At 43.7% G+C, this 25,021-nt stretch overlaps 1 protein-coding gene across 13 annotated transcripts in view; it reads right to left on the reverse strand.

Annotated features, from left to right (window-relative positions):
- The window catches only part of PTPRA (protein tyrosine phosphatase receptor type A), a 162,762-nt gene that overhangs the window by 13,141 nt on the left and 124,600 nt on the right, over window positions 1-25,021 (reverse strand). For 10 of the 13 annotated variants that reach the window (XR_002515183.2, XM_017944957.1, XM_031656614.1 and 7 more), the window contains 8 exons: window positions 17,587-17,677; window positions 14,971-15,047; window positions 8,574-8,610; window positions 6,551-6,648; window positions 4,938-5,057; window positions 4,134-4,300; window positions 3,504-3,639; window positions 1,674-1,823 (listed from right to left, as the gene is read on the reverse strand). Coding sequence is in view for 12 of the 13 variants with exons in the window: in XM_017944957.1 (XP_017800446.1) it covers window positions 1,674-1,823; window positions 3,504-3,639; window positions 4,134-4,300; window positions 4,938-5,057; window positions 6,551-6,648; window positions 8,574-8,610; window positions 14,971-15,047; window positions 17,587-17,677 (876 nt within the window). In the remaining variant the exon portion in view is untranslated. Of the gene's footprint in view, window positions 1-1,673; window positions 1,824-3,503; window positions 3,640-4,133; window positions 4,301-4,937; window positions 5,058-6,550; window positions 6,649-8,573; window positions 8,611-14,970; window positions 15,048-17,586; window positions 17,678-23,321; window positions 23,416-25,021 lie in introns of all 13 variants that reach the window. The other 3 variants (XM_021921191.1, XM_021921190.1, XM_021921192.2) reach the window with 1 other exon arrangement.

Here is a 25,021-nt window from a genome sequence, read left to right on the forward strand (position 1 = left end):
TACACCAGCAGCGTTGGCTCCATCTTATTAGAAATGCAGAATCTCAAGCCGGGCATGGTGGCTCATGCCTGTAATCCCAGCACTTTGGGAGGCCAAGGTGGGCGATCAACTGAGGTTAGGAGTTTGAGACCCACATAACCAACATGGTGAAACCCTGTCTCTACTAAAAATTAGCCAGGGGTAGTGGCACGTGCCTGTAGACCCAGCTACTCATGAGGCTGAGACAGAAGAATCCCTTGAACCGGAGGCAGAGGTTGCAGTGAGCTGAGATCGTGCTATTGCACACCCCAGCCCCAGCCCGGGTGACAAGAGTGAAACTCCATCTCAAAAAAAAAAAAAAAAAAAAAGAGAAAGAAATGCAGAATCTCAAGCTCTAACTCATACCTGCTGAATCAGAACCTACATCTTTTTTTTTTTTTTTTTTTTTTTTTTTTTGAGACAGAGTCTTGCTCTGTCACCCAGGCCGGAATGCAGTGGCGCAATCAGCTTACTGCAATCTCTGCCTCCTGAGTTCAAGTGATTCTCCTGCCTCAGCCTTCCAAGTAGCTGGGATTACAGGCATGTGCCACCATGCCTGGCTAATTTTTGTACTTTTAGAAGTGATGGGGTTTCACCATGTTAGCCAGGCTGGTCTTGAACTCCTGACTTCAGGTGATCTGCCTGACTCGGCCTCCCAAAGTGCTGGGGTTACAGGCATGAGCCACCACGCCTGGCAAAAGAACCCACATCTTGACAGGATCCCAAGGAAATCTGTGCATGTGCTATTATTTGAGAAGAACTTCTCTAAGGAAAGTGGTCCTCCCCACCCCAACCCAGAATCTCCTGCTTCTGAGACAGCACTTTTTTTTTTGAGATGGAGTCTCGCTCTGTTGCCTAGGCTGGAGTGCAGTGGCACAATTTTGGCTCACTGCAACCTCTGCCTTCCAGGTTCAAGTGATTATCTCGCCTTAGCCTCCCCAGTAGCTGGGACTATAGGCATGCGCCATCATGCCCAGCTACTTTTTGTATTTTTAGTAGAGATGGGGTTTCACCATATTGGCCACGGTGGTCTTGAATTCCTGACCTTGTGATCCATCTGTCTCAGCCTCCCAAAGTGCTGGGATTACAGGGGTGAGCCACTGTGCCCGGCCTGGGAGAGCACTTTTACTGATGACAGTGTGACATATGCCTTAGGTGTGTTGGGAACCATTGTCTAGTGGCATATAGGAGCTATCAGTGATCCAAGGTCCAGAGGCCAAATGTGGTCTGCTGCCTGCAAATAAAGTTTTACAAAACAGCTACACTCATTATGTTTACCTATTGGTTATGGTTGCCTTTGTGTTACAAAGACAGCACTAAGTAGCTGGACAGAAACCATGTGGTCTGCAAAGCCAAAATATTTATTATCTGGCTCATACAGAAAAAACTGCTCTTGCTGTATATCATAATCACCTCAGAGGGTTGGGGGCCTTAAAATACTGTTGCCTGCTTCTCCCTACTCAAACACAAATGAAGTGATTCCAACGTGCAGGATGAGCTGAGAATTACTAGAGTATGAGGAAAGGACCACCTCCTTAACCACTGGCATGCCTCACAAGGGGATTCACTGTTGGCAAATGCACAGTCAGGCATCCCATGTTCCACAGATTACAAGGATCTTTCAATCTGAAGGAGGTTATCCAGCTCCAATTCACCTTAAACTCCTCCTCTAATCCATTGTTGCTGGTTCCTGGAATTTTGTTGTAAATTTTCTGCAGGTGGGTTTCTAGAGAGGTCACTTCCAGTTCTGTATCTCCATAGAGATAATGCTCCAGAAGGGCTTGGTATATGAAGACATACTGCATCTGAAACATGAATGACACACAAGTTCTTGCTTATATACAACATAGTTCTCATGCCAGATCACCCGCTCCCACCCCCACTTCACTCCAGTCCATTTCTCCTTTGATCCTAGCAGGAATAAAAGGACTTCCTCTTATCATCCCGATTTAGTGAAGTGGGATTTGAAATGCAGGAGTCCCTGTGGGGCTGCTTAACTTGGGAAGAAGGGTCCAGGTCTACCTTGGGGGTGGTGGACGCCTGGAGAGAAGGACAAACTCAATTCCTCCTCATTCTGAGAGTGCAGATTTAATAGTCTGAAGGGGCTGTCAGAAACTGGAGACACCCAAAGTCTCCGATAGTCTGGTCCCTGCCTCCCTCCTGGTGCTAGGTTCCAACTGCAGAGCCAGTCTCACTGCTACTCCCAGATATGGCTGAGCTTCATCATGTCTCTGGGCACTGGTTCTTTCAGCTGCCTGTTCCCTAATCCTTGAAGTCCAATAACCTGTCATCTGCCTTCCTGACTCTCCCAGGCATGAAACCACAACCTCCTCTGTGCTCAGTTTCTTTGAATACATAATTTATAAGAGCCCTTCATCACTTCAAGCGGGCCAGCCCCTCCACACCTGTGGGTGTTTCTTGTCAGGGGGGACGAGAGATTGAGAAAAGTAATAAGACACAGAGACAAAGTGTAGAGAAAGAACAGTGGGCCAGGGGACCGGCGCTCAGCATATGGAGGACCCGCGCTGGGACTGGTCTCTGAGTTCCCTCAGTATTTACTGATCACTACCTCTACCATCTTGGTGAAGGGGATGTGGCAGGACTATAGGGTAATGGTCGGCAGAGGGTCAGCAGAAAAACATGAGCAAAGGACTCTGTGTCATAAGTAAGTTTAAGGAAAGGTGTTGTGCCTCAATGTGCACGTAGGCCAGATTTATGTCTGACTTTACACAAACATCTCAGTGCAGTAAAGAGCAGTATTGCTGCCAGCATGTCTCACCTCCAGCCATAAGGCGGTTTTCTCCTATCCCAGTAAATAGAACGTATGATCGGGTTTTACACCAAGACATTCCATTCCCAGGGAGGAGCAGGAGACAGATGCCTTCCTCTTATCTCAACTGCAAAGAAGCCTTCCTCTTTCACTAACCCTCCTCAGCACAGACCCTTTACGGGTGTCGGGCTGGGGGACGTTTAGGTCTTTCCCTTCCCATGGGGCCATATCTCAGGCTGTCTCAGCGGGGAGGAACTTTGGACAATACCCAGGCTTTCTTGGGCAGAGGTCCCTGCGGCCTTCCACAGTGCATTGTGTCCCTGGGTACTCGAGACTGGAGAATGGCGATGACTTTTACCAAGCATACTGCCTGCAAACACATTTTTAACAAAGCACATCCTGCACCGCCCTAAATCCATTAAACCTTGAGTCAATATAGCATGTGTTTCTGTGAGCACAGGGTTGGGGCTAGGGTTACAGATTAACAGCATCTCAAGGCAGAAGAATTTTTCTTAGTATGGAATAAAATGGAGTGTCTTATGTCTTCCTTTTTCTACATAGACACAGTAACAGTCTGCTCTATCTTTCTTTCTCCCACAATCACACTGTATTATAATCATTTATAATAACCTGTGAGTCTGAGTGAATCCTCAATGTGAGCAGATGTTTTAGTCCTGGAACCCCCCCCCCCCCACCTGACCCACAGATCACTCACATCCGTTTGCACCATCTGGCAGCGCTGTGCCCGGATCCGGCTCACAAAGCCATACACATCCACCTTCCGTTCTGTATGCATCATGTCCAGCATGGCATCAATGACGACAAAGGTACCTGTACGCCCTACACCTGCACTGTAGCCAGAAAGCAGGGGGTTATAGGGATGGTTGGCCTGCCTTGTGGGAGCAGAAAGGGAGGGGCAACACAGGCGGGGGCTCTTCCTTCAGGGTCTAAATCCTAATTCTGAATGGGGTAGAGCTGGGACTCTCCAGGAGCCAACAACTCCAGTATGTCCTGAATCCTGACCTCCAGCTATTAGGACGAAGCATTCTGATACTTAGAAGGGTCCGAAGGCTGCAAATATACATGGCCAGCACTTGACCTAGCCTTTTGGCTTCATAGCAGGGTCTCCCAGCTCCTAATCTTGGAGGACTGCCCTACTCTCCTGCCTCAAGTCATATTCTCCACCCTGCACTAGAACTTGGGAGTCTCTGGCTGTTGCGCTGGTGCCCCAGTAGTTCATCTACTCCGTGTCAGCCTCCTTAGCCAGGGCCCTTGTGCTATTCCCCTGCTCTGGCCATGGGGGCAAAATGTAGGGGTGGGGGGACAAGGGTCAGGCCACACTGACCTGCAGTGGACCACGATGGCCCCTGCATACTGAGGGTTACAGGCCTTCACCTTCTTGAGGAACTTGAGCATGCCGATCGGGGTAAAAGGCACCCCAAAGTCTGGCCAGCTGGTAAAGTGGAACTGAGTGATGAGGCGCTGTGGCTTTCTGTTGGTCATGTCGCCCACCTGTGAAGTGAGGAGATCCTGTGTGTTGGCCCTGATACCCAAGGGTGGGCAGTACCAGGGGAGGGAAGGTGACAGCTGTGGTTGTCAGTGACAATGGAAAAGTGAGTGTACCCAGGGGAGTTAGTTAACCACGGACACAAGATCCCACAACTAGTCAGTGGCAGGGTCAGAACTAACATGCAGTGCTCCCAGCTAAGCCCTCTTTTCGTAGTACCACACTGCCCCTTGGCTGAAGGTGACCTTTGCTCAGGTCTCCAGGGTTGCCTGGAGGGCTGGGGCAGGCCTATTACATCCTTGACGTTAGGAGTCTTTGGAGTAGGAAAGGAGGAGAAAGGTGAGTCAAGCACCTAGGAGACTGCACTGCCTCCTCGTACTCCCTTTGCACAGTGCTTGGTCATATTTAAATGATCAGACTTCATCTCAACAGGTAATTTTTCATCAGTCATGAAAATACTGCTCCTTTAGCTTTGACAGAGAAGTTCCCTTGAGCCCAGATCTCTGGTTTCAGAATTCACATACTGCATACTCAGCAACTCCTGACCACCCTGAGTAAGGGGGGATGACCCAGCCTGTTCCCTCTCTCTTAGTGGTCAGCAGGTCCAACATAAGAACTGAGAAAGGACAGAGGAGACAGTACCTGCTGGATGCAGAACTTCCGTACTGTGTAGTCTACCAGGACAGTCACATCCTCTACAGACACCCGAATATTCCCATAGGTCCAGCAGCCTTGGTCTGGCCAGTACTGGGCGCACTTGCACTGGGAAGAAAAAGACATGCATTCCCTGACCTTAGAACTCCTGCCCATGGCAGATGTAAAGGGCCCGGAAGGAAGAGCCCACAAAGCCCAGATTAAAGTCCCCCAGAGGGCCCTTTGACCTCTTCTCTACCTCAGTCAGCTGCACATTTACTTATTCAAATATGCCCTTTTCTCAAGTTCCTTAGCTGCCATCTATTGAGCACAGTTTCCTAATTTACACACAGCCCTAGTCCCATACTTCTCAATGTTTCCCACCCACACTCCCTTGGTTCAGGGCGAATCTGAAGCCATTTTACCTACAAAATCTGCACTTCCACAACATTTCAGGTCATGCTCTAGGAGAAAGCCTGTTTGAATCCCTCGAACCAGCAGCCTGCTATGAGTGAGCCACCAGGGTGGACTGATGCAGACTGCAAACCTGCCATGAGAGGCCTAGAGCTTTTACTGTTGCCTGGGCTTTGGATAGCTTCCAAGAGCCAGAGGTTTGGTTGGAAGAAACTAACCTAAAGCCCAGCCCTAGCAATGTCTTCCCACGCTACTGTGGAGCTGTTGATCATAACACCCGATACCCTAAGATCAAGGTGACTCAAGGGCCATCCTTGAGAAAGACTGTAACGAATAGGTATTTCTCTCTGGGGCTCGACCCCAGGACCCAGGATTGGCTCTGGTTGTGGCCCAGTGACGGAGCTGGTTAGGCCAGGCATGCACTTGGTAGCCACAAAAGGAAAAGGACCAGTTAGGAGGCTGCTTCCAGGATCAGGCCAAGGCCTCAAATTCCCTTGGGCTTGCAGGGTCTCAGTTCGTAAAGCTTCCTCTGCTGATCCAGGATAAACCAAGGGCCTCAGCAGGTGGGGCAGAAAACCAGGGAAATAAGGGACTAGAGAAGCCAGGAGAAAAAAGCCCCTCTGTGGGCTGGGCACGGCGGCTCACACCTATAATCTCAGCACTTTGGGAGGCTGAGATGGGTGGATCATGAGGTCAGGAGATCGAGACCATCCTGCCTAACACGATGAAACCTCATCTCTACTAAAAAAATACAAAAAACTAGTTGGGCGAGGTGGCAGACGCCTGTAGTCCCAGGTACTCGGGAGGCTGAGGCAGGAGAATGGCGTGAACTCGGGAGGCGGAGCTTGCAGTGAGCTGAGATGGCACCACTGCCCTTCAGCCTAGGCGACAGAGCGAGACTCCGTCTCAAAAAAAAAAAAAAAGCCCCTCTGTGGCTTTTCCTTAGCTGATGGCCCAAGTCAGTCTCTTTCAGGCTGTTTTGGAATCAGGGTGCCTTGTTTGACTACCAAATACAGGGAATGTGCTCTAGGCACACACCTGAGGTTCATCTGAGGCTTCCAGGCCACAGCAAAGTCTGGTAGACTTCACTGTGTCTTTCTGGATGAACCACTGGTACAGCACCCACAAAGGGTAGACACCCAGGCTTAAACTCAGAGCTTATATGCAGAGTGATCCCTCCTCTGTTCACACCCAATTTCTCCACTTACCTCCTTTCTCTCCTTCAGGTTGGTAACCATGACGATGGTGGCTGTGTTTTGTTCCCAGATCATCCTCCAGAAATCATTCACCGTTTCTTCTTTTGGTCCTAAAGTAGCCAAGAGCAAAAATAAAGAGAACATACACCAAGAAGAAAGATGCTGGGAGGCTGGGAACATCCATTCCCAACTTTTGGAAGCTTGTGCCCAAATGTGTCCAGCTAAGTATCCAACTCATGTATCCATCCACCCCATTACTAACTGAGTATTTTCCATGTTTCTACCATGTATGTGCCAGACATTTCACTAGGATGCGGTTAGGGGGAAGGCTGTCAAAATATAAACAGAACATGAATGATGTCTCCCAAGGATATCACAGTTGGGAGTTAGAAATAATGACTGCTGACAGAATACCTACATTATGGACCTCACAGTGAGCTAAGTGCTTCATATGGCATTTACTCCTTCCTATTATGCTCTGAGGTGGGTGTCATCAGCCCCAGAAAGGTTGGATGACTTGTTCAGGCTAGAATTCAAAATTTACCTCCCATATAACCTTTTTCAGGAAGTCACTAGAAAATTCTAAACAAAAATGAGAGGCAAACAGAGGAAAATAAATGAGATCCAACACAGCAGAGAAGCTAATGGAATTCCCAGGGTACTGGTCTTAGAATGATAACTCTACCAGAGGATAGAGAGCAACCAATCCACAGTGCAACTGAAGAAAGAAGATTCTAGAAGGATCCCAAGATAAAAAAATTAAACCTCATGTATCTAAAGATACTGAGAGAAGATATATACACCTGGTAAAGAGTTTGGGAGGAAAATCAGTGGTAGTTATATAAAAAACACAATGACTTCAAAAAAGGGGGAAAAAAACCTATACAAAAAATAACATAATACTGTTTTGGCTAAGAATATTTGTAAACTCATAATAATAATAAATATCACCTTAACCCCAAATTGTGATTTGACTCTTCTGGGAGAATGGGAGGATATGTGGGTACACGTCTATTTGACTGAGGGGGAGGTGCTCTGTAAGGGGATCAGATGATGTCATCTACCATAAGAAGCCAATAGGTAAAAATGGTTGCCCCAGGGGCATTAGACTAAAAAAGTGAAAAGAAAAGGGAGGAGAACTTTGTTTTTATAAATCTTGTAGTCCCTAATCACTCTTTCTCTTGAGACAAAGTCTCGCTCTGTCACCCAGGCTGCAGTGCAGTAGTGCAATCTCAGCTCACTGCAACCTCCGGCTCCCGGGTTCAAGTGATTCTTGTGCCTCAGCCTCCCAAGTAGCTAGGATCACAGGTGCGCGTCACAACGCCTGGCTAATTTTTAGTAGAGATGGGGTTTCACTATGTTGCCCACGCTGATCTTGAACTCCTGGGCTCAAACGATCCTCCTATCTTGGCCTCCCAAAGTGTTAGGATTACAGGCATGAGCCACCTTGCCTGGCCTCAATTACTTTTTAATGCTGCAAACATCCACATATTTTTTCTAGGGTTCCAAGAGTGAAGACACTTGTTAGAACAGCAGGCCTGGAGATGTGTGTAGAACACATAAGGGACATGGTGCTGGGTCCCTGCTCTGAGGGTTCCTAGACCACCTATCTGAATAATGGTGAAGCTTAGGCCCATGAGCTGGGGGAGAACCAGCCTGGACCCTGTGAGGTGGCTGATCCTCTCTGGAAACTGATTCCTAATTCGAACTCTGAGCAGCCTGGCTGGAACCTAAGGTTAACTAGCACCAAGGGCAGAGGGCCTCACTAGACTGTGTTTTGTGTATACGGCCTTTTCCAGTCTTTTTAATACACATATACAAAAAGACTTATTTTAATGGATTCCCGGATACTAAGTCATCAAGATGAAGGCTGTTAGTTGTAAACATGTATGACGGATTACAATTCTTTCAGGTGGTAAAAATTACAGAAAAGCTACAGCATTCTGGTTAATCCATTCAGCATTTGGGAGTAAAAACCCAAACCCATTATGGGATCATGGTTAAATCTAAGAGTAAAAAGTTGTCATTACTTTACCTTGTGCAGCAATGAATTTGTTCTTTTCTTGGTAGCCCTGGGGTGCGGGGAAGGAAATAAAAAGAAAGAGAAAACCAAAAATGAATAGAAATGAAATTCTCCAGTCTGACTCGAACCAGTTAACAAAACCTGAAAAGGTACTTAACAAGGATAACCAAGTCTAGATATTCCCAAGGGATTAGCTTTGGAGCTAGGAATTAAGAGATTACAGAACTCAAATAGTCTAGGCAGTCTTCTCAAATCGAATTATAACATGTGGCGGCACTGCTTAACTAATACAGAGTAATGAGAATGAGGCAAAGCTATTGATCTTATGTTATGTTCAAGGCAAAGATGAAATGTGGCTCTCTGGCTCCTGAGATGTCTCTAGATTCTGAAAGCTGAATCTCAGTGGGCTCTAGGTGGTAGCTACATTCCTACCAGTAAAAAGAAACATGTCTAAGATCCTATATATTCTAGGCTGGGCGTGGTGGCTCATGCCTGTAATCCCAACACTTTGGGAGGCCGAGGTGGCAGATCACCTGAGGTTAGGAGTTTGAGAAACCCCATTTCTACTAAAAATACAAAATTAGCAGGGCGTGGTGGTGCATGCCTATAATCTCAGCTACTCAGGAGGCTGAGGCAGGAGAATTGCTTGAACCCCGGATGCAGAGGTTGCAGTGAGATCACACCATTGAACTCCAGCCTGGGCAACAAGAGTGAAATTCTGTCTCAAAAAAAAAAAAAAATCCTATATATTCTTAGACATCTAAAAATGAGTAAGGAAACTGGTTTCTCCTAAGGCTCTAGGCTGGAAGCCCACCTGCCAAATGTGCCACTGTCTCTGTTTCATCTCTTCCTGTGACCAGTGTTAGGTCAGCTGACCTATGTGTTTCCCAAACTACAAACCCCACTTTCCTCTGCCTTTCACCACTACTCCATGGTGCCTAGTTCCCTTCAAGATCCATGTGTGTGGTCTTAGTTCTCTATGCAAAAAGTTAAGTGGTTGCCAGGGGGGTGAGAATGGAGATTAATTGTATTTAGACACTGAAGTTCTTTTTGGGGTGAGCAATGTGCTCTAAAACTAAGGGGACAACAGCTAGAGTACAAGGTTCTTCTTTTGAGGGGATGACAATGTTCTGAAATTGACTGGTGATGGGCTGCATTTATCTGTGAATATACTAAAAAAAACACTGAATTGTAAACTCTGGGTGAGATATATGGTATGTGAATTACATCTCAATAAAGTTGTTAGAAAATGTTCTAAAACATTTATGGTGATGGCTGCATAACTTGGTAAACTTACCAAAAATCACTGAATTCTCACTTAAAATGGATGAATTTTATGTTTTATATATTATACCTCAATAAAGTTAGGGGGAAAAAAGGGTTTGATAAGTGTTAACTAGCAGCCCACAAAAAGGATTAACAACGGCCTCTGAATTTGCTTCAGCAAAGGATGCTGCCCTACACACTAAGCCCAGAGAAAATTTGTTCCTCTTTCCCACAGGATCTCTATCTGTACATAACACTGTTGGCTGCCAAACCCTTCCTGAGCCATACTTTACTCTTTGCCTTCTCAGATGCTCTCTTCTCTTGGTCTCCTTCCATCTCACCCATGGGCACCTGTTCAATGTGCCTGGCAGGGGCTGTGGGTCCAAGGTCTCTTTTCTTGCCCCACTCCTTTCTTTAATGACTTCCAAGTCCACAGCTCTAGAGTATTTCCTCTGAGCTCCATTTCAATATGACCAACTGTATGCTGGATACATCTACATGGATATATCACCCTCCAGTCTCTCATATATAAATCAACCACCAATTCTTGCTAAATTCTACCTTCACGTAGTTTTCACTTCATTGCCGCTTTCTCATCAATCCTCATCATTTGTGACCTGCTATTGCAATAGCCCCCAATTGGTCTCTCCTAAATCCATGTTGTACATGATAGCCGCAGTGATCAATATGTAAATGTGGCCACACTACTCCTTGCCTTGAACACTTTTCAATGGTACCCCATGGCCTAGATAAATTCATCAAAACCCCTCAGCTGTACTGAAAACTGGCAGACACTATAAGGTGGTTCACTTAGCACCCACTCCTGCTCCCTTCTAGCCTGACTATCTTACAGCTAAATTTCCCAGACTCCCTAGCAGCTCAGCAATCCACGAGATCTAGCTTCTTCCTAGCAGATGCTCCCACACAGACTTGGGGTAGAAATGAGCAACATGAGATAATGACTGTGCTAGAAATCTGGTCTTTGGGCAAGCATAGTAGTAGAAGCATCCGGTTCTTCTGCAGCACTGTGCAGAGGTTTCACTAAGACAGTCACATGTTGCATACATCTATAGCTGCTCTGCTCTTTGCTGAGCAGCATCTAAGCCTGGCTCACTGGACCTTCCACAGGTTTTGTAAGATACCTAGTATCTTATAATAAACCCCTTTCTGCTTAAAAGAGTGGATGAAAGGTACACTCTGTAGTCTGCAAGTAAGAACCCCAATGGACACACTTGACATCCACTACCTTTCAAGATCAAGTCTCATCTCCCACCACTTCCCATCTTATACCTTATGACCTAAGACTGCTATTTCTAGTCTCTGTGACTTTGCTCATGTTTCTCCGTTGCTTTGAAGTTTCTGCCCAACTTTCTTCTCCTGAACTCTGACTCACTCTTCAATAATGAGCTCTACTGAGTTACCAGGTTGGGCTGAATGTTTTTTCTCTGAACTCCACAGAACCTGGCAATACCTCCTTTGCACACGTAGCACATTACAGGAAATGACCTAACTACCTGTGTAGTATATGAGGGATTACATCTTACCTGTGTAACCTTTAAGCCTACCCACAGTGCTTGGCACACAGCAGGTGCTCAAAAAATGTTGACTGAGTTTAATAAACTGTGAAATCCAAATCTGTAATCCCTGCTCCCCACTTATTTGGTTAACCACAGGTTTTTCCCTGCTTTTGTTCCCTCACTGAGTTCATAAGGTCCCCCGTTTAGCCCTCTTCATCTAAACTCTGTCTACTAATAACTAATAACTGTCTAATAACCATCAAGGCATTATGGGATGCCCTAGTGTAAGCTCTAACTAAACATGGTCAAGGGATAAGCCTATTTCTTTCTACTGTGCTATTACCATGAAGAGATCCCCATCTCAGCTGCTTAACAGCCTTAACATGCAACTAATTTTTGTCAATTTTCACCTTCAATGTGGGAAGGGACCAAACTGGTTACGGTGGCAGATGCTGCTGGTTACTAACTCAAAGCCATTCCTCACTTTATTCTTTGCCATCAGAGCCACAATTTTGTTTGAACATTAACCTTTCACTGGCTTGAAAGGTGCCCATTCCCCAGGCTCAGAGGGGTAAATCATGATCATTCTCAAGGTCCTAGCCAGTGATTAGAGAGGGATGTGAACATGTGATCCAATCCTGGCCTGCTGGTCCTGAGGACAGGGTGGTGGGGAGGATTCTGTGAAAAGCCTTCCTCCCTAATAGACAGAAAATCGTAGGCAGGTATGTTTCTCTTCTGTGCAGGATGCTGTGTTTACAAATAATGCTTGGGACTACTGCAGCCATCTCGTGACCATGAGACTGTTGACAGGGCTAAGCATAACTGAGTAGAAAGATGGAAGCACCTGGGTTTGTAAGGATGTCACTGACCCATGGAATCAGCCAACTCAAGAACTTGTCTGCATTTGCTTTCATATTATGAGACAAATATATGTTCCCAGCTGGGCACAGTGGCTCACATCTGTAATCCCAGCACTTTGGGAGGCAGAGGCAGGTGGATCACTTGAGGCCCGGAGTTCAAGACCAGCCTGGCCAACGTAGCAAAACACTGTCTCTACTAAAAACACAAAAAATTAGCTGGGCATGGTGGCACATGTCTGTAATCCCGGCTACTCGGGAGGCTAAGGCATGAGAATCGCTTGAGCCCAGGAGGCAGAGGTCGTAGTAAGCCAAGATCGCACCACTGCAATCCAGACTTGGTGTCAGGGTGAGACTGTCTCCAAAAAAAAAAAAAAAAACAATGTTCCCATCTAGACAACTTTTAGTTGAGTATTCTCTTACCTGCAGCTGGACACACTAACTGATCTTGCGTTACTCTTCTGCGTAACATTAAAGTCAACCTATTCCACCTAATCTCTTCATCATGATCTTTGAAGTAAGTTCTAGGAATTCCTGCTGATTAATAGCCTTTCTCCATTTTCCTTATCGACTGCAGCAATTATTTGTCTAGTCAGGGTCCCTTTCCTTAAAACCACAAACATGTAAATATTAACGTTAAACATACATACAGGAACTTCAGCAAATTCACTCCAGTGAGAATGCCTGGACTGCCCCATTTTTGAAGTCCATCTAATAGCCTATTTTTTGGATACAACCTCTTTTTCTTTCATCTTTCTCCTTTTCTTATGCTGTTCTTTCATTTTCTCAAGATCTCCAGTTCCTCAATCCTACCAGTTTTTCCTAGAATATTAGTTATTCCTAACAACTTCCTGATGCTTTTCTTTTCTACTGAAACTGAAGCCCTTGGTTGACTACTTGAACCAGCAACTGACCTTCCCTTTTGTCTGAGTACCACATGTTCTCTGCATTTACCACCAATCCCAGGGTGCAGATGAAGAAAAAAAAAAAAAAAACAAATCATACAACTCAGCACCCCCCAACCCCCAACAATGACATCCCACTGTAGGTAGGCAGGCCCTCAGTGCAGCTAGACATGCCCTTCGCTTTCTCTCTTCAGTATCCTTTTCTCATGGACCTTAGAAGTTGTTCCAAACTTTCGCTGCTCTCATGTCACAGTCCCATTCCATTTGTTCAGTAGACAACCATGAAAACATAGGTGAGTTGCCTCAGCTTGCTTTATCCACACCTACGAGTCATCTCTATCCATTCTGTCCTCTCCTTTAACACTCTCGGAGGAAGAAACAGCCCTTCTTATGTTCACACTAATCTCTCCATCAGTGTTCTTTTTTTTCCTTATGGTAAAATACAACATAAAATTTACGATTTTAGCCATTTTGACTCTTTTTTTTTTTGAGAAAGAGTCTCACCCTGTCGCCCAGGCTGGAGTGCAGTGGCGCCATCTGGGCTCACTGCAACCTCCGCCTTCCAGGTTCAAGCAATTCTCTGCCTCCGCCTCCCTAGTAGCTGGGATTACAGGCACCTGCCACCATGCCTGACTAGTTTTTGTATATATGTATTTTTTTTAGTAGAGACGGGGTTTCACCATCTTGGCCAGGTTGACCTCAAACTTCTGACCTCAAGTGATCCACCTGCCTTGGCCTCCCAAAGTGCTGGGATTACAGGTGTGAGCCACCGTGCCCGGCCGATTTTAGCCATTTTAAGTGTACAGTTCTGTAGCATTAAGTATATTCACACTGTCGTGCAACCATCACCACCATCCATCTACAGAACTTTTTCATCTTCCCCAGCTGAAACTCTGTACCCACTCCTCATTCCTCCCTCCCCCAGCAACCACTATTCTACTTTCTGTCCCTATGAATTTGACTACTCTACATATGTATATATAGTCTATATTCTATATGTACAATCATACAATATTTGTCCTTTTGTGACTGGCTTATTTCACTTAGCATGATGTCTTCCAGGTTCATCCATGTTGTAGTATGTATTAGAATTTCCTTCCTTTTAAAGGCTGAATAACATTCCACTGTATGCATGTACCACATTTAATTTATTCACTCATCTGTCAATGGACACTTGGAGTGCTTCCACCTTCTTTTATGACTAATGCTGCTATAAACATGCAAGCGGAAATTTTATCCAGTCTTCTCACGCATCTTGCATCAAGAGCCAGACTTGCTTTTGCCAGCTTTCCCTCTCTCTTTTTTCTGTTCAAATTCACTCTCTCTACAGGATCCTTCCCCAAAACCTATAAAACATACTCTTATCTCTTTATGTGTTTTTTCAGGCTACTGGCAAAGACAAAACCAACCAAAACCCTCAAATATCTCACACAGAATGTTCTATAAACATTCTCTAAATCATCTTTAAAAACCTCCTCTTAGTAGCAACTCTTCCCTCAGGCCTTGGTTCATATATGACTAATCAGATAGTCATATATATATACACACACATATATAATATATAACATAGCTGGTGTCATGTCAGGTATTCTTTTCCTGTTCTCCCTTATTTTTACATAAAATACATATTTAGATACAGATTTCTACATGGGAAACCTTAGGGAACGACAAGAGGGTAAATTTAAGAAAATGATTAAAACTATTTGACTGACCATAAAAAAAAATTCAGTCACTTAAAAAAACCAGATTTGTCACGGAAAACATGAAACGACAAATATTTCTTCTAACACACAGCTGTGGAGGAGCCAAGAGATGGTGGCAATGGTCAGGCAGGGAAGTGAGGGGGAAAGCACCCGCTCCTTACGTTGATGAATGAAGCATTGATGTAATCAGAATCTGGAACCCCTTCGACTGGTGTCAGGTGGACTCTAGAGTGGTCATCTAGGAAACAAACCACAATATTTCAGTAAAATCAAAATTTATTTCTCACAGAACCTGATGCAACCAGGACAGTTGAGACATCTGTGCCTATGTGCACTGACTCATACTTGTATAAAGATGCCACTCCAACAATATAACACTGCAAAAAATTGGGAATACCTTAACTATCATTAGTGGACTAGTTACATAAATTAAGATACATCTACAATGTGGAATACTAAGTAGCTGAGAAAAAGGAAAGTTTCTTGACAGATGAACTGACAAGACAGATGAACTGTTAAGAGAGAGAAATGTGTACAGTATACTAATCATATTAAAAAATATGTATTATATACACACATACCCACACCCACACACATACACACATCCCCCTCCTCCAACATATGCACATAAATAAGAAGACAAGGCCGAGCACAGTGGGTCACGCCCATAACTCCAGCACTTCGAGAGGCAGAGGCAGGTGGATCACTTGAGGTCAGGAGTTCCAGACCAGCCTGGCCAACATGGTGAAACTCTGCCTCTACTAAAAATACAAAATTAGCTGGGTGTGGTGTCTGGCATGTGCCTGTAGGTAGTCCCAGCTACTTGGGAGGCTGAGGCAGGAAAATGGCTTGAACCCAAGAGGTGGAGCCTGCAGTGAGCTGAGATCATGCCACTGCACTCCAGCCTGGGTGACAGAGTGAGAAAGCAAAAAGAAAAAGACAAAAGTATCTGTAAATGCATAGTGTAGTGCTCCTAATTTTTTGGTTCCATACTTCACTTATAAAAATGTAAGCAGGCATCTCTAATATATGCTCATTTATTGACAAATTATGCACATATGCTAATGTATTATGTACCCTGAAATATAAAATTTTTAGGGTCTGGGTGTCGTGGCTCATGCATGTAATCCCAATTCTTCGAGAGGTCAAAAGTGGGAGGATTGCTTGACACCAAGAGTTTGAGACCAGGCTGGGCAACATAGCAAGACCCTGTGTCTAAAAAAAAAAATTAGCCAGGCATGGTGGCATGAACCTGTAGTTCTAGTTACTCAGCAGGCTGTGGCTGGAGGATTACTTGAGCCCAGGAATTTGAGGATATGTATCTACGATCACATCATTGCACCCCAGCTTGGGTGGCCCTGTCTCTAAAAAAATAAATGAAATAAAAAATTTAAAAGGATGAATTTTTATTTTATTTTATTTTATTATTTTATTATTTTTTTATTTTATTATTTTTTTGAGATGGAGTCTCGCTGTCGCCCAGGCTGGAGTGCAGTGGCCGGATCTCAGTTCACTCCAAGCTCCGCCTCCCAGATTCCCACCATTCTCCTGCCTCAGCCTCCTGAGTAGCTGGGACTCCCGCCACCTCGCCCGGCTAGTTTTTTGTATTTTTTAGTAGAGACGGGGTTTCACCGGGTTAGCCAGGATGGTCTCGATCTCCTGATCTTGTGATCCGCCCGTCTCGGCCTCTCAAAGTGCTGGGATTACAGGCGTGAGCCACCACATCCGGCCGGATGAATTTTTAAAAAGCAAATATACTGGCTGGGCTCACTGGCTCATGCTTGTAATCCCAACGCTTTGGGAGACTGAAGCAGGAGGACTGTTTGAGGCCAGGAGTTTCAGACCAGCCAAGGCAACACAGCAAGACCATCTCTATAAAAAGTAAAAAAATAAAACATTCACAGGTTCTGAGGATTAGGAAATTTTTTTCTTTGAAAAGCAAACATAAAAATCAAGTGAGGTTCAAACATCTTCCTCTCATATTTCATTAAATTATGCATATCTCATTCTGGATACCAAAGGCCTAGAAAAATGTCTGTTGGCTTATGGATCAACTGATTAGCAATGGCTAACTCTGGGAAAGGTTTATACAGAGAACTCTGCATTAGAATTTCTTTCAAAGAATACCACAAAAAACCATCTCTACCACCACCATCACCCGCTGCTTCCTGCCTGATCCTAGTGAAGCTGGCTCTCCAGAACCTCCTAGAAACTTAAGGCCTGACACAAAAATCCTCCTGGATCATCCTAACCGACTCTGAGTATAGGATCCACAAAGGCTCTTTCAGACCAAAGTCTTCCACCTACTCTATTTATTTATTTTAATTAATTAATTTATTATTACTTATTTTATTTATTTTACTTTATTTTTTTGAGACAGGGTCTTGCCCTGTCACCCAGGCTAGAATGCAGTGACACGATCTTGAGTCACTGCAACCTCCGCCTCCCTGGGCTCAAGCGATCCTCCTACCTTAGCCTCCTGAGTAGCTGGAATGACAGACACACGACACCATGCCTGGCTAATTTTTTAAGGTTTTTGTAGAGATGAGGTCTCACTATATTGTCCAGGCTAGTTTCAAACTCCTGGGCTCAAGTGATTCTCCCACCTTGGCCTTCCAAAGTTCTGGGATTACAGGTATGAGCGACTGAGTCCTGCCATGAACCCACTCTTGTTATCCACCCTGCTGTGCCCAACTGGAAGATTCTTTCCATCTTCAGAAAATCCCTCTAGAGATGTAATTTCAGGTTACATCCCAAGAAACACTAAAGGCACTCACAAGGCAAGATGTTTACATATCGATTTTTTTCCTTGTTTTCCTCCTTGGAAGCAGCCTCACAGGTGGCCTGGATAGGACATGCAGGGAGAGCCTGAAAGGTTAAGAGAAATTAGAGGAATTATTAGCAGGGATAAACATCAAACATGCAAACTGCTGCACCAACCCTGACCCAGTAGCACGTTCTACCTTTTTCCTGGGGGGAAAAACATGGGCCCAGGTTATGCAGCCTAACATAAAGAATGCACCTCTCCCCCTAAACAGCCATAAGCTCCTTAGAGTTCAACAACACAAGAATCCTCGGGGGCAGAATGCTCTTTCTGTTATGTAAGTATAGCATGCTCTTTACATGATTACTACGTGGTTAGGAGCCTGTCGTTATGATGTTAGGCCAAAATGGCCTACCCTTGTAAATGGGAATGGGGACATAACTGAAGGAATGGGCCATTTATCCTCATGTTAATTACCACCACATAAAGATGACATGCATCTCAGAGTGAACCATACAGGAGGGTTCTGGATGGCCAGCTGATTTAATATCTTTTCTAGGGATCTAAGGGGGCATGGTACCCCAGCCTCTAGCATCATGTGGCAAGGAAGCAAGGACTGGTGGGTGAGTGGGAGGGCATTCATATGGATGCAGCAGTTAAGAAGCAGAATATTTGGGTGAGGTGACATTAAATTTGCAGCAGTTTTGGAGCAAATGTAAATTAGTTAGTGCAGGGAGGTTATCACAATGATTTGACATGAGATAGTCTGGGTTTCTATGAACTTGAGCACATCTGTTTTCTAGGTCCAGTTTCCTCATCTGTAAAATTGGGGCTGGGTGAAGTGGCTAATGCCTGTAATCCCAGCACTTTGGGAGGCTGAGGAGGGTGGATCACCTGAGGTCAGGAGTTCAAGACCAGCCTGGCTAACAAGGAGAAACCCTGTCTCTACTAAAAAGACAACAATTAGCCGGGCATGGTGGTGCACACCTGTAACCCCAGCTACTCAGGAGGCTGAGGCAGGAAATCGCTTGAATCCGGGAGGCGGAGGTTGCAGTGAGCTGAGATCACACCACTGCACTCCAGTCTAGGCAACAGAGCGAGACTCCGTCTCAAAAATAAATAATAAATAAATACACAAAATTGGAACAACAATATCTGCCACACAAGGAGATAATCTCACGTGTGACAAAGAATAAGTATTCAAATAAACGAGTTTTATGAGAGTGGGAAGCTAAATTTTATTATTTGATCTGTTCTCCTCTTGTATGTTTCATATATAAAATTAAGGATGAAAAAAGGAGCTGGGCGTGGTAGCTCACACCTGTAATCCCAGCACTCTGGGAGGTAGAGGTGGGAGGACTACTTGAGGCCAGAAGTTTGAGACCAGCCTGGGCAACACAGCAAGACCTCGTCTCTATATTAAAAAAAAAAAAATTAGCCAGGTATGGTGGTGCATGCCTGCAGTCCCAACTACTCAGGAGGCTGTAGTCCTAACTACTGGGAGGAACACTTCAGCCCAGGAGTTCAAGGCCATGATCACACCACTGCAGTCCAGCCTGAGTGACACATACAGTGAGACTCTGACACTATAAAAACAAGTAAGAAAGCAAAAAGGGAGGCAGTTTAAAATTCCAACCCTAATTCCGAGCAAGTGACTTGGAAATACATTTTATGAGCCTTAAGAAAACTTTTTGAAAATACTTTTTGACCCAGCAATTTCATTTCTGAGAACATACCCTAAGGAAATAAAAATCTTTATGTCCTAATTATTTACTTCATCATTATTTAGAATGACCCAAAACTGAGAACAACCGTAGTATTCAGCAGTAGAGGTACAATTCATGCATTACTTTTCATTCATTCTTTCAACAAATATATATTTTGTACCTACCAGGCACTGGGCTACGTACAGAGCAAAGAGTGGGGAATCAAATATAAGTGCAGTTCTTGCCCTCAAGGACAATATAAACTTGTGGGTGAAAAAGAGACATTAAACAAATAAAACAAATACATATATAATTATACACCACCATGAATGCAATCAAAAATAGACTGCTACTAGAGATGAAGTATCAAGCGTCAAATTTGGATTACAGGTGGGTCTCTCTGAGGAAGGATGAGTGTAGAAAATAGTATTCCAGGCACAGAGAACAGCATCTGTGGTAACCCAGAGGTGGGAGAAGGCTTGGTTGTGTGAGGAACTGAAAATCAGTGCAGGTGTCACGCACAAGGTGAGGCTGGTGGGGATGGCAGGAGGAAGTAGGAAGAGATGAGCCTGGCAGTCAGATCATCCATTTCCAGGTAGGTCCTTAATAGGGAGTTCAAATTTTATGCTAAGTGCATGAGGAAATCATTGAAGGTTTTTAAAGTGTGATCCATTTTCCATGTTAAAGAACTACTTGTTATTACATGCAAAAATGGACTACAGAGAAGAACTGAAGCATGGAAAAATGACGATACATGGAAATGGATGCATTTGAGACATATTCTGGAATTAGAATTACTACATTTGGGCCAGGTGCGGTGGCTCACGCCTGTAATCCCAACACTTTGGGAGGCCGAGGTGGGTGGATCACCTGAGGTCTGGTATTCGGGACCAGCCAACCAACATGGCGAAACCCCATCTCTACTAAAAATACAAAAAATTAGCTGGGTGTGGTGGCACATGCCTGTAACCCCAGCTACTTGGGAGGCTGAGGTAGGAGAATCGCTTGAACCTGGGAGGCGGAGGTTGCAGTGAGCCAAGACTGCGCCATTGCACTCCAGCCTGGGCAGAAAGAGCAAAAAACTCCATCGCAAAAAAAAAAAAAAAAAAAAAAAATTTACTACATTCGGAGATGGAATGAAGGCAAAGTGGATTGGGAAGAGCAAGAGGCAGAAATGAATAATGAAGGTTTCTATCTTTGATGATGATAATAATAATAATAAAAAGATTGAATAAAGGAAATGCCAGCCCAAAGGGAACCAATTTTTGTCAGATAGAAGCAAGAGTTTTTTTGTTTTTTTTTTGGAGACAGGGTCTCACTCGGTCGCCCAGGCTGGAGTGCAGTGGCACCATCATAGCTCACTGCAGCCTTGAACTCTCGGGCTGGTGGTATCCTACTACCTCAGCCTCCTGAGTAACTGGGACTACAGGCATAGCACCACCATGCCTGGCTAATTTTTTAATTTTTATTTTTGTAGAGGTGGATCTTGCTATGTTGCCCAGGCTGGGAAGCAAGAGCTTTAAGAAAGGAGCAAATATATTTACTGGAAACCAGCATGACAGTGATAGGATAAATTAAAGTAAAAGACCCAAAGACAGGAAAATTAGGACCTCATAATCCATCTGCCCTTACCTACTCAAGAGATTTCCTTTCAGAATTAAAACCCTGGAGGTTCTGCATGTTATTTTACTAACAGAGGCAATTACCCCTGACCCTATGCTGTGAATACATAAAAGGAAGAAAAGAGTTTCCTGGGCTGGACTCTTACACATGCAGTAGAGACCATTATTTTAGATCGGAATTTCCCAATTCACCCACAGTTTGCATTCTCTTTCTTCACATAGATTTCCACAGGTTTCCACCCAAGTACAGGGCAGGATGAGATGTCAGTTTTTTAAGCCCTGATGGCTAATCCAGAGGAACTACTTTTCCTGCACATCTCTTCTCTAAAATGTAGAACAGAAGTAGGGACAGCAAGACTCTTGAAAATAGTCTTCAATACAAAAATATCAGGAGTAACAAAGACTACATCTCACAGCCCTATCAGCATCCCTAGCTCCTCCAGTCATGATAAAGAAAAACTAGGTCTCAGGTGGACTAAGTCTCCTAAAAAGAGTCAGGAAGAAACAGGAGCTATTGTTTAACGAGAGAGAAGAAAGGGCTTGCCCTGGAGAACACAGCGCTAGATGCAAAGGTTCAGAATGAAGAGCCTACGTCAGAGATGAAAACAAGGTGAATCCTACTCCTTTTGGTTTCTACTCTGAAACACTTAGCTCACAGAGCTAGGAAGGAACAGCTAGAGCAGAAGCCTATAAAATGTTAACTCTCTAGAAACACTAGGTGGCATCGAAGATCGTTTCATCTCTTGCTCAAGCCTTAATTGGAACCAAGGCTAAGTACTCATTAGCCTTTTTTTAAAGACATGTCAGTTAAAAAAAATTTTTTTTTCAAACTTATTTATTTTTTAAAAAGTATCCATCACATAATTTAACTTAGAAGTTCTCTTCGGGCTCCTCTTCTTATATCCTCTTCCTTTCCCTCTCACTGGTAAATCTGAACTTTTATATTTATCATTACATTGCTTTATTTGTATCTCGTATTTTTTGCATCCAAAACAATATATTATTATTGCTAGTCTAGTTTTTGAGGAAAATGGAGTCATGATTAAGTGGTGGTTGCTTTTTTTTTGGCTCAACATTACGTTCCTAAGATTCATCCTGGATGTTTGCTTACTTCTGCTACTTTGTAGTGCTCCATTTGAGACCGTGTCAAAATTTACTTATCCATTCTACTACTGATGAATATTTGGGTTGTTTACAGTTAATGGTCCTGCTTTGAGACAAAGCAAGAGCTTTAAGAAAGGAGCATATCTTTCTTGTGCATATGTGCAAGAATTTCAGGTATAGGTATCTTTAACCTTACCAGATAAAGCCAAATTGTTTTTCAAAGTAGTTGTACTAATTTATACTCCCACCAGCAATGTACATGTTCCAGTTCTGTATCCTTATCAACATTTGCTACTGTCAGACTTTGTATTAAATGTAGTTCTGATTTACATTTCTCTGATTATTAATGAGGTTCATCATCTTTCCACTGCATACTGGTCAAAACAGTTTCCTCTTCCGTGAAGTACCTAGTTAAGTGTTTTCCCCGTTGTCCTACTGGATTATTATTATTTTCCAAATGGAGTCTTTTCTGTCACCAAGGCTGGAGTGCAGTGGTGTGATCTCGGCTCACTGCAGCCTCTGCCTCCTTGTGTTCAAGCAATTCTCCTTCCTCAGCCTCCCCAGTAGCTGTGATTACAGGTGCCGGCCACCACACCTGGCTAATTTTTTTTTTGTATTTTTTGTAGAGACAGGGTTTCACCATGTTGGCCAGGCTGGTCTCGAACTCCTGACCTTGTGATCCACCTACCTCAGCCTTCCAAAGCGCTGGGATTACAGGCATGAACCACTGCTCCCAGCCTACTTATTTTCTTAACAATTTGTAGGAGTTCTTTATATATTCTGGATACTTTTCCTTTATCAGTTACCTGTGTTATCTTTTACCAAGGTTGTGGCCTTCCCTTTCATTTTCTTTATGGTATCTATTTATGACCAGAGGTTTTGCATTTTCATGTAAATTCATCAATCTTCCCTTTTATACACTTTAAGTCTTAAAAAATGCTTTCCTATTGTGAGATCAGAAGTCTATTTTACTACATTATGATCTCTACATTTTATCATTTTTGTCCTTTAAATTTCAGTGTTTATAGCAACTGGAATTGGTTTTTGTGTTTGGTATGTGACAAGCATTCAATTTCATTTATTCCCACAGGGTTACCAATGGTCCCAGGCACTACTTATTGTGAAGACTATCTTTTCCCCACCCAAACTGCAAGAGCATTTCTGTCATAAACAGGTTTCCACTTACACATGGATCTGCTTCTGGGCTCTTTATTTCATTCCATTGGTCGATCTGTCTATCCCAGTGCCAATACAGAACTGTCTTAATTACTAAAATTTTATAATCTCTTTATATCTGGTAAGGCAGGTCTCCTCACCTTGTTCTTCTTCTTCAGGAATGTCTTGGCTATTCTTGAATCTTTTCTCCTCCATATAAATTTTAGAATCAGCTTGTCAAGTTCCACAAAAAACCTGTTGGGATTTTTATTGGAATTGCATTGAATCTATATATATTGGGGGAGAATTGACGTCTTTACAAAGTTTAGCCTCCTAATCCATTGATCCTATCTCTTCACTAATTTAAGCTATTTTCCTTTAATGTCTTCAAACATTTTAACAATTTTCTCTAAATTGTTAAACCCATTCCTGGGTACTTTACATTTGGATGCTATTGTAATTGGCACCTTTTAAAAGGTATTATCAGGTTTTTTGTTTGTGGCCTATGTATAGAAATGCATTAAATTTTTATGCTGCTTCTGTATCTAGCAACCTTCCAAAAATAACTTATTAATTCTATAATATGATGAATCTGTGGGTTTTTCTGAAGACAATATTTGGTCTGTGAAAAATTTATATTTTGTCCCTTCCTTTGCAATCCTTATACCTTTCTTTTCTTGCCTAGATCTCCAGTACAGGTCTGAATTTCATTCATTTTTAAGTTTGAATCTCTTTTTAATACTCTCACTCAACAGTCACCAGTGCCTGAACACTGCAGTGACAGGAAATTTACTACCTTCCAAGGTAGGTCTTGGAACAGTTCTGTTTAAAACGACCCAATACCCAGATACACAATTTCTTCTGCATTTCCCTTATAGTAAGCAATGTAAAACCCAGATGTCAGCTGGCATCTTCTCTGCCCCTTGCAAAGCCCAAACTCCCAACTCTCTGGGCAGTGGAATTCCAAAGCCCTTGTCACAGTTCCTGCTAATTCCTACAGGACTTTGGCTCTGATTCACTTATTTTGGGACAACTCATCAATGTAGAGGCGATTTCACCCATCTTAACTCAGATGCCACACTCCGTCCCATCACTAGATGACACACACATGCCTTCTTCATCTGGCAATCTAAGAGATGTGGGGTCCTGAGGAAGGTCACATCTCACATTGCACAGATTCTGACTATTTCACTGGCTTCACCTCTTTCCCTCTTTTCTTTCTCTCCTATCCCATATCCCATTCCTCTCAGGAGCTAAGCCTTTTTTTTTTTTTTTTTTTTTTAATCTTTTGAGACAGAGTCTCACTCTGGTAGCCAGGAGGCTGGAGTGCAGTGCTGTGATCACTGTAGCTCACTGTAGCTCCTGTAGATCTATAGAGTGAGCACTATAGCTCACACTGTAGCCTCCAAACTCTGGGCTGCAAGTGTTGGGCTCAAATGATTCTCCCACCTCAGCCCCCTGAGCAGCTAGAACTATAGGCATGTGCCATCATGCCTGGCTAATTAAAAAAATGTTTTTGTAGAGATAAGGTCTTGCTACATTGCCTAGGCTGGTCTTAAACTCCTGCCCTCAATCAATCTTCTCGCATTGGCTTCCCAAAGTGCTAGGAGATTACAGGCATGAACAACTGCACCCACCCAGGAGCTAACCCAATTTTATCTTTTTGTTTCTTTTTAAACCTTGATAATGCCTTAAGGATCTCAATTTTCCCTGAAAATGGGGGCTTCTGAGTGGTTTTTCAAAGTATTTCTTTTAAATAAATTCAAAGATTCCTAGAAAGACAAATGCTGGTGAATAAAAAAGCTCCAGCTTGTAATTAGGATGAAAGCCACACCCTAGAACTTCTAAGCAGGTGGGCATT

Source organism: Papio anubis, chromosome 16 (genome assembly GCF_008728515.1).
Source record: "Papio anubis isolate 15944 chromosome 16, Panubis1.0, whole genome shotgun sequence".
Classification (NCBI taxonomy): Eukaryota; Metazoa; Chordata; class Mammalia; order Primates; family Cercopithecidae; genus Papio; species Papio anubis.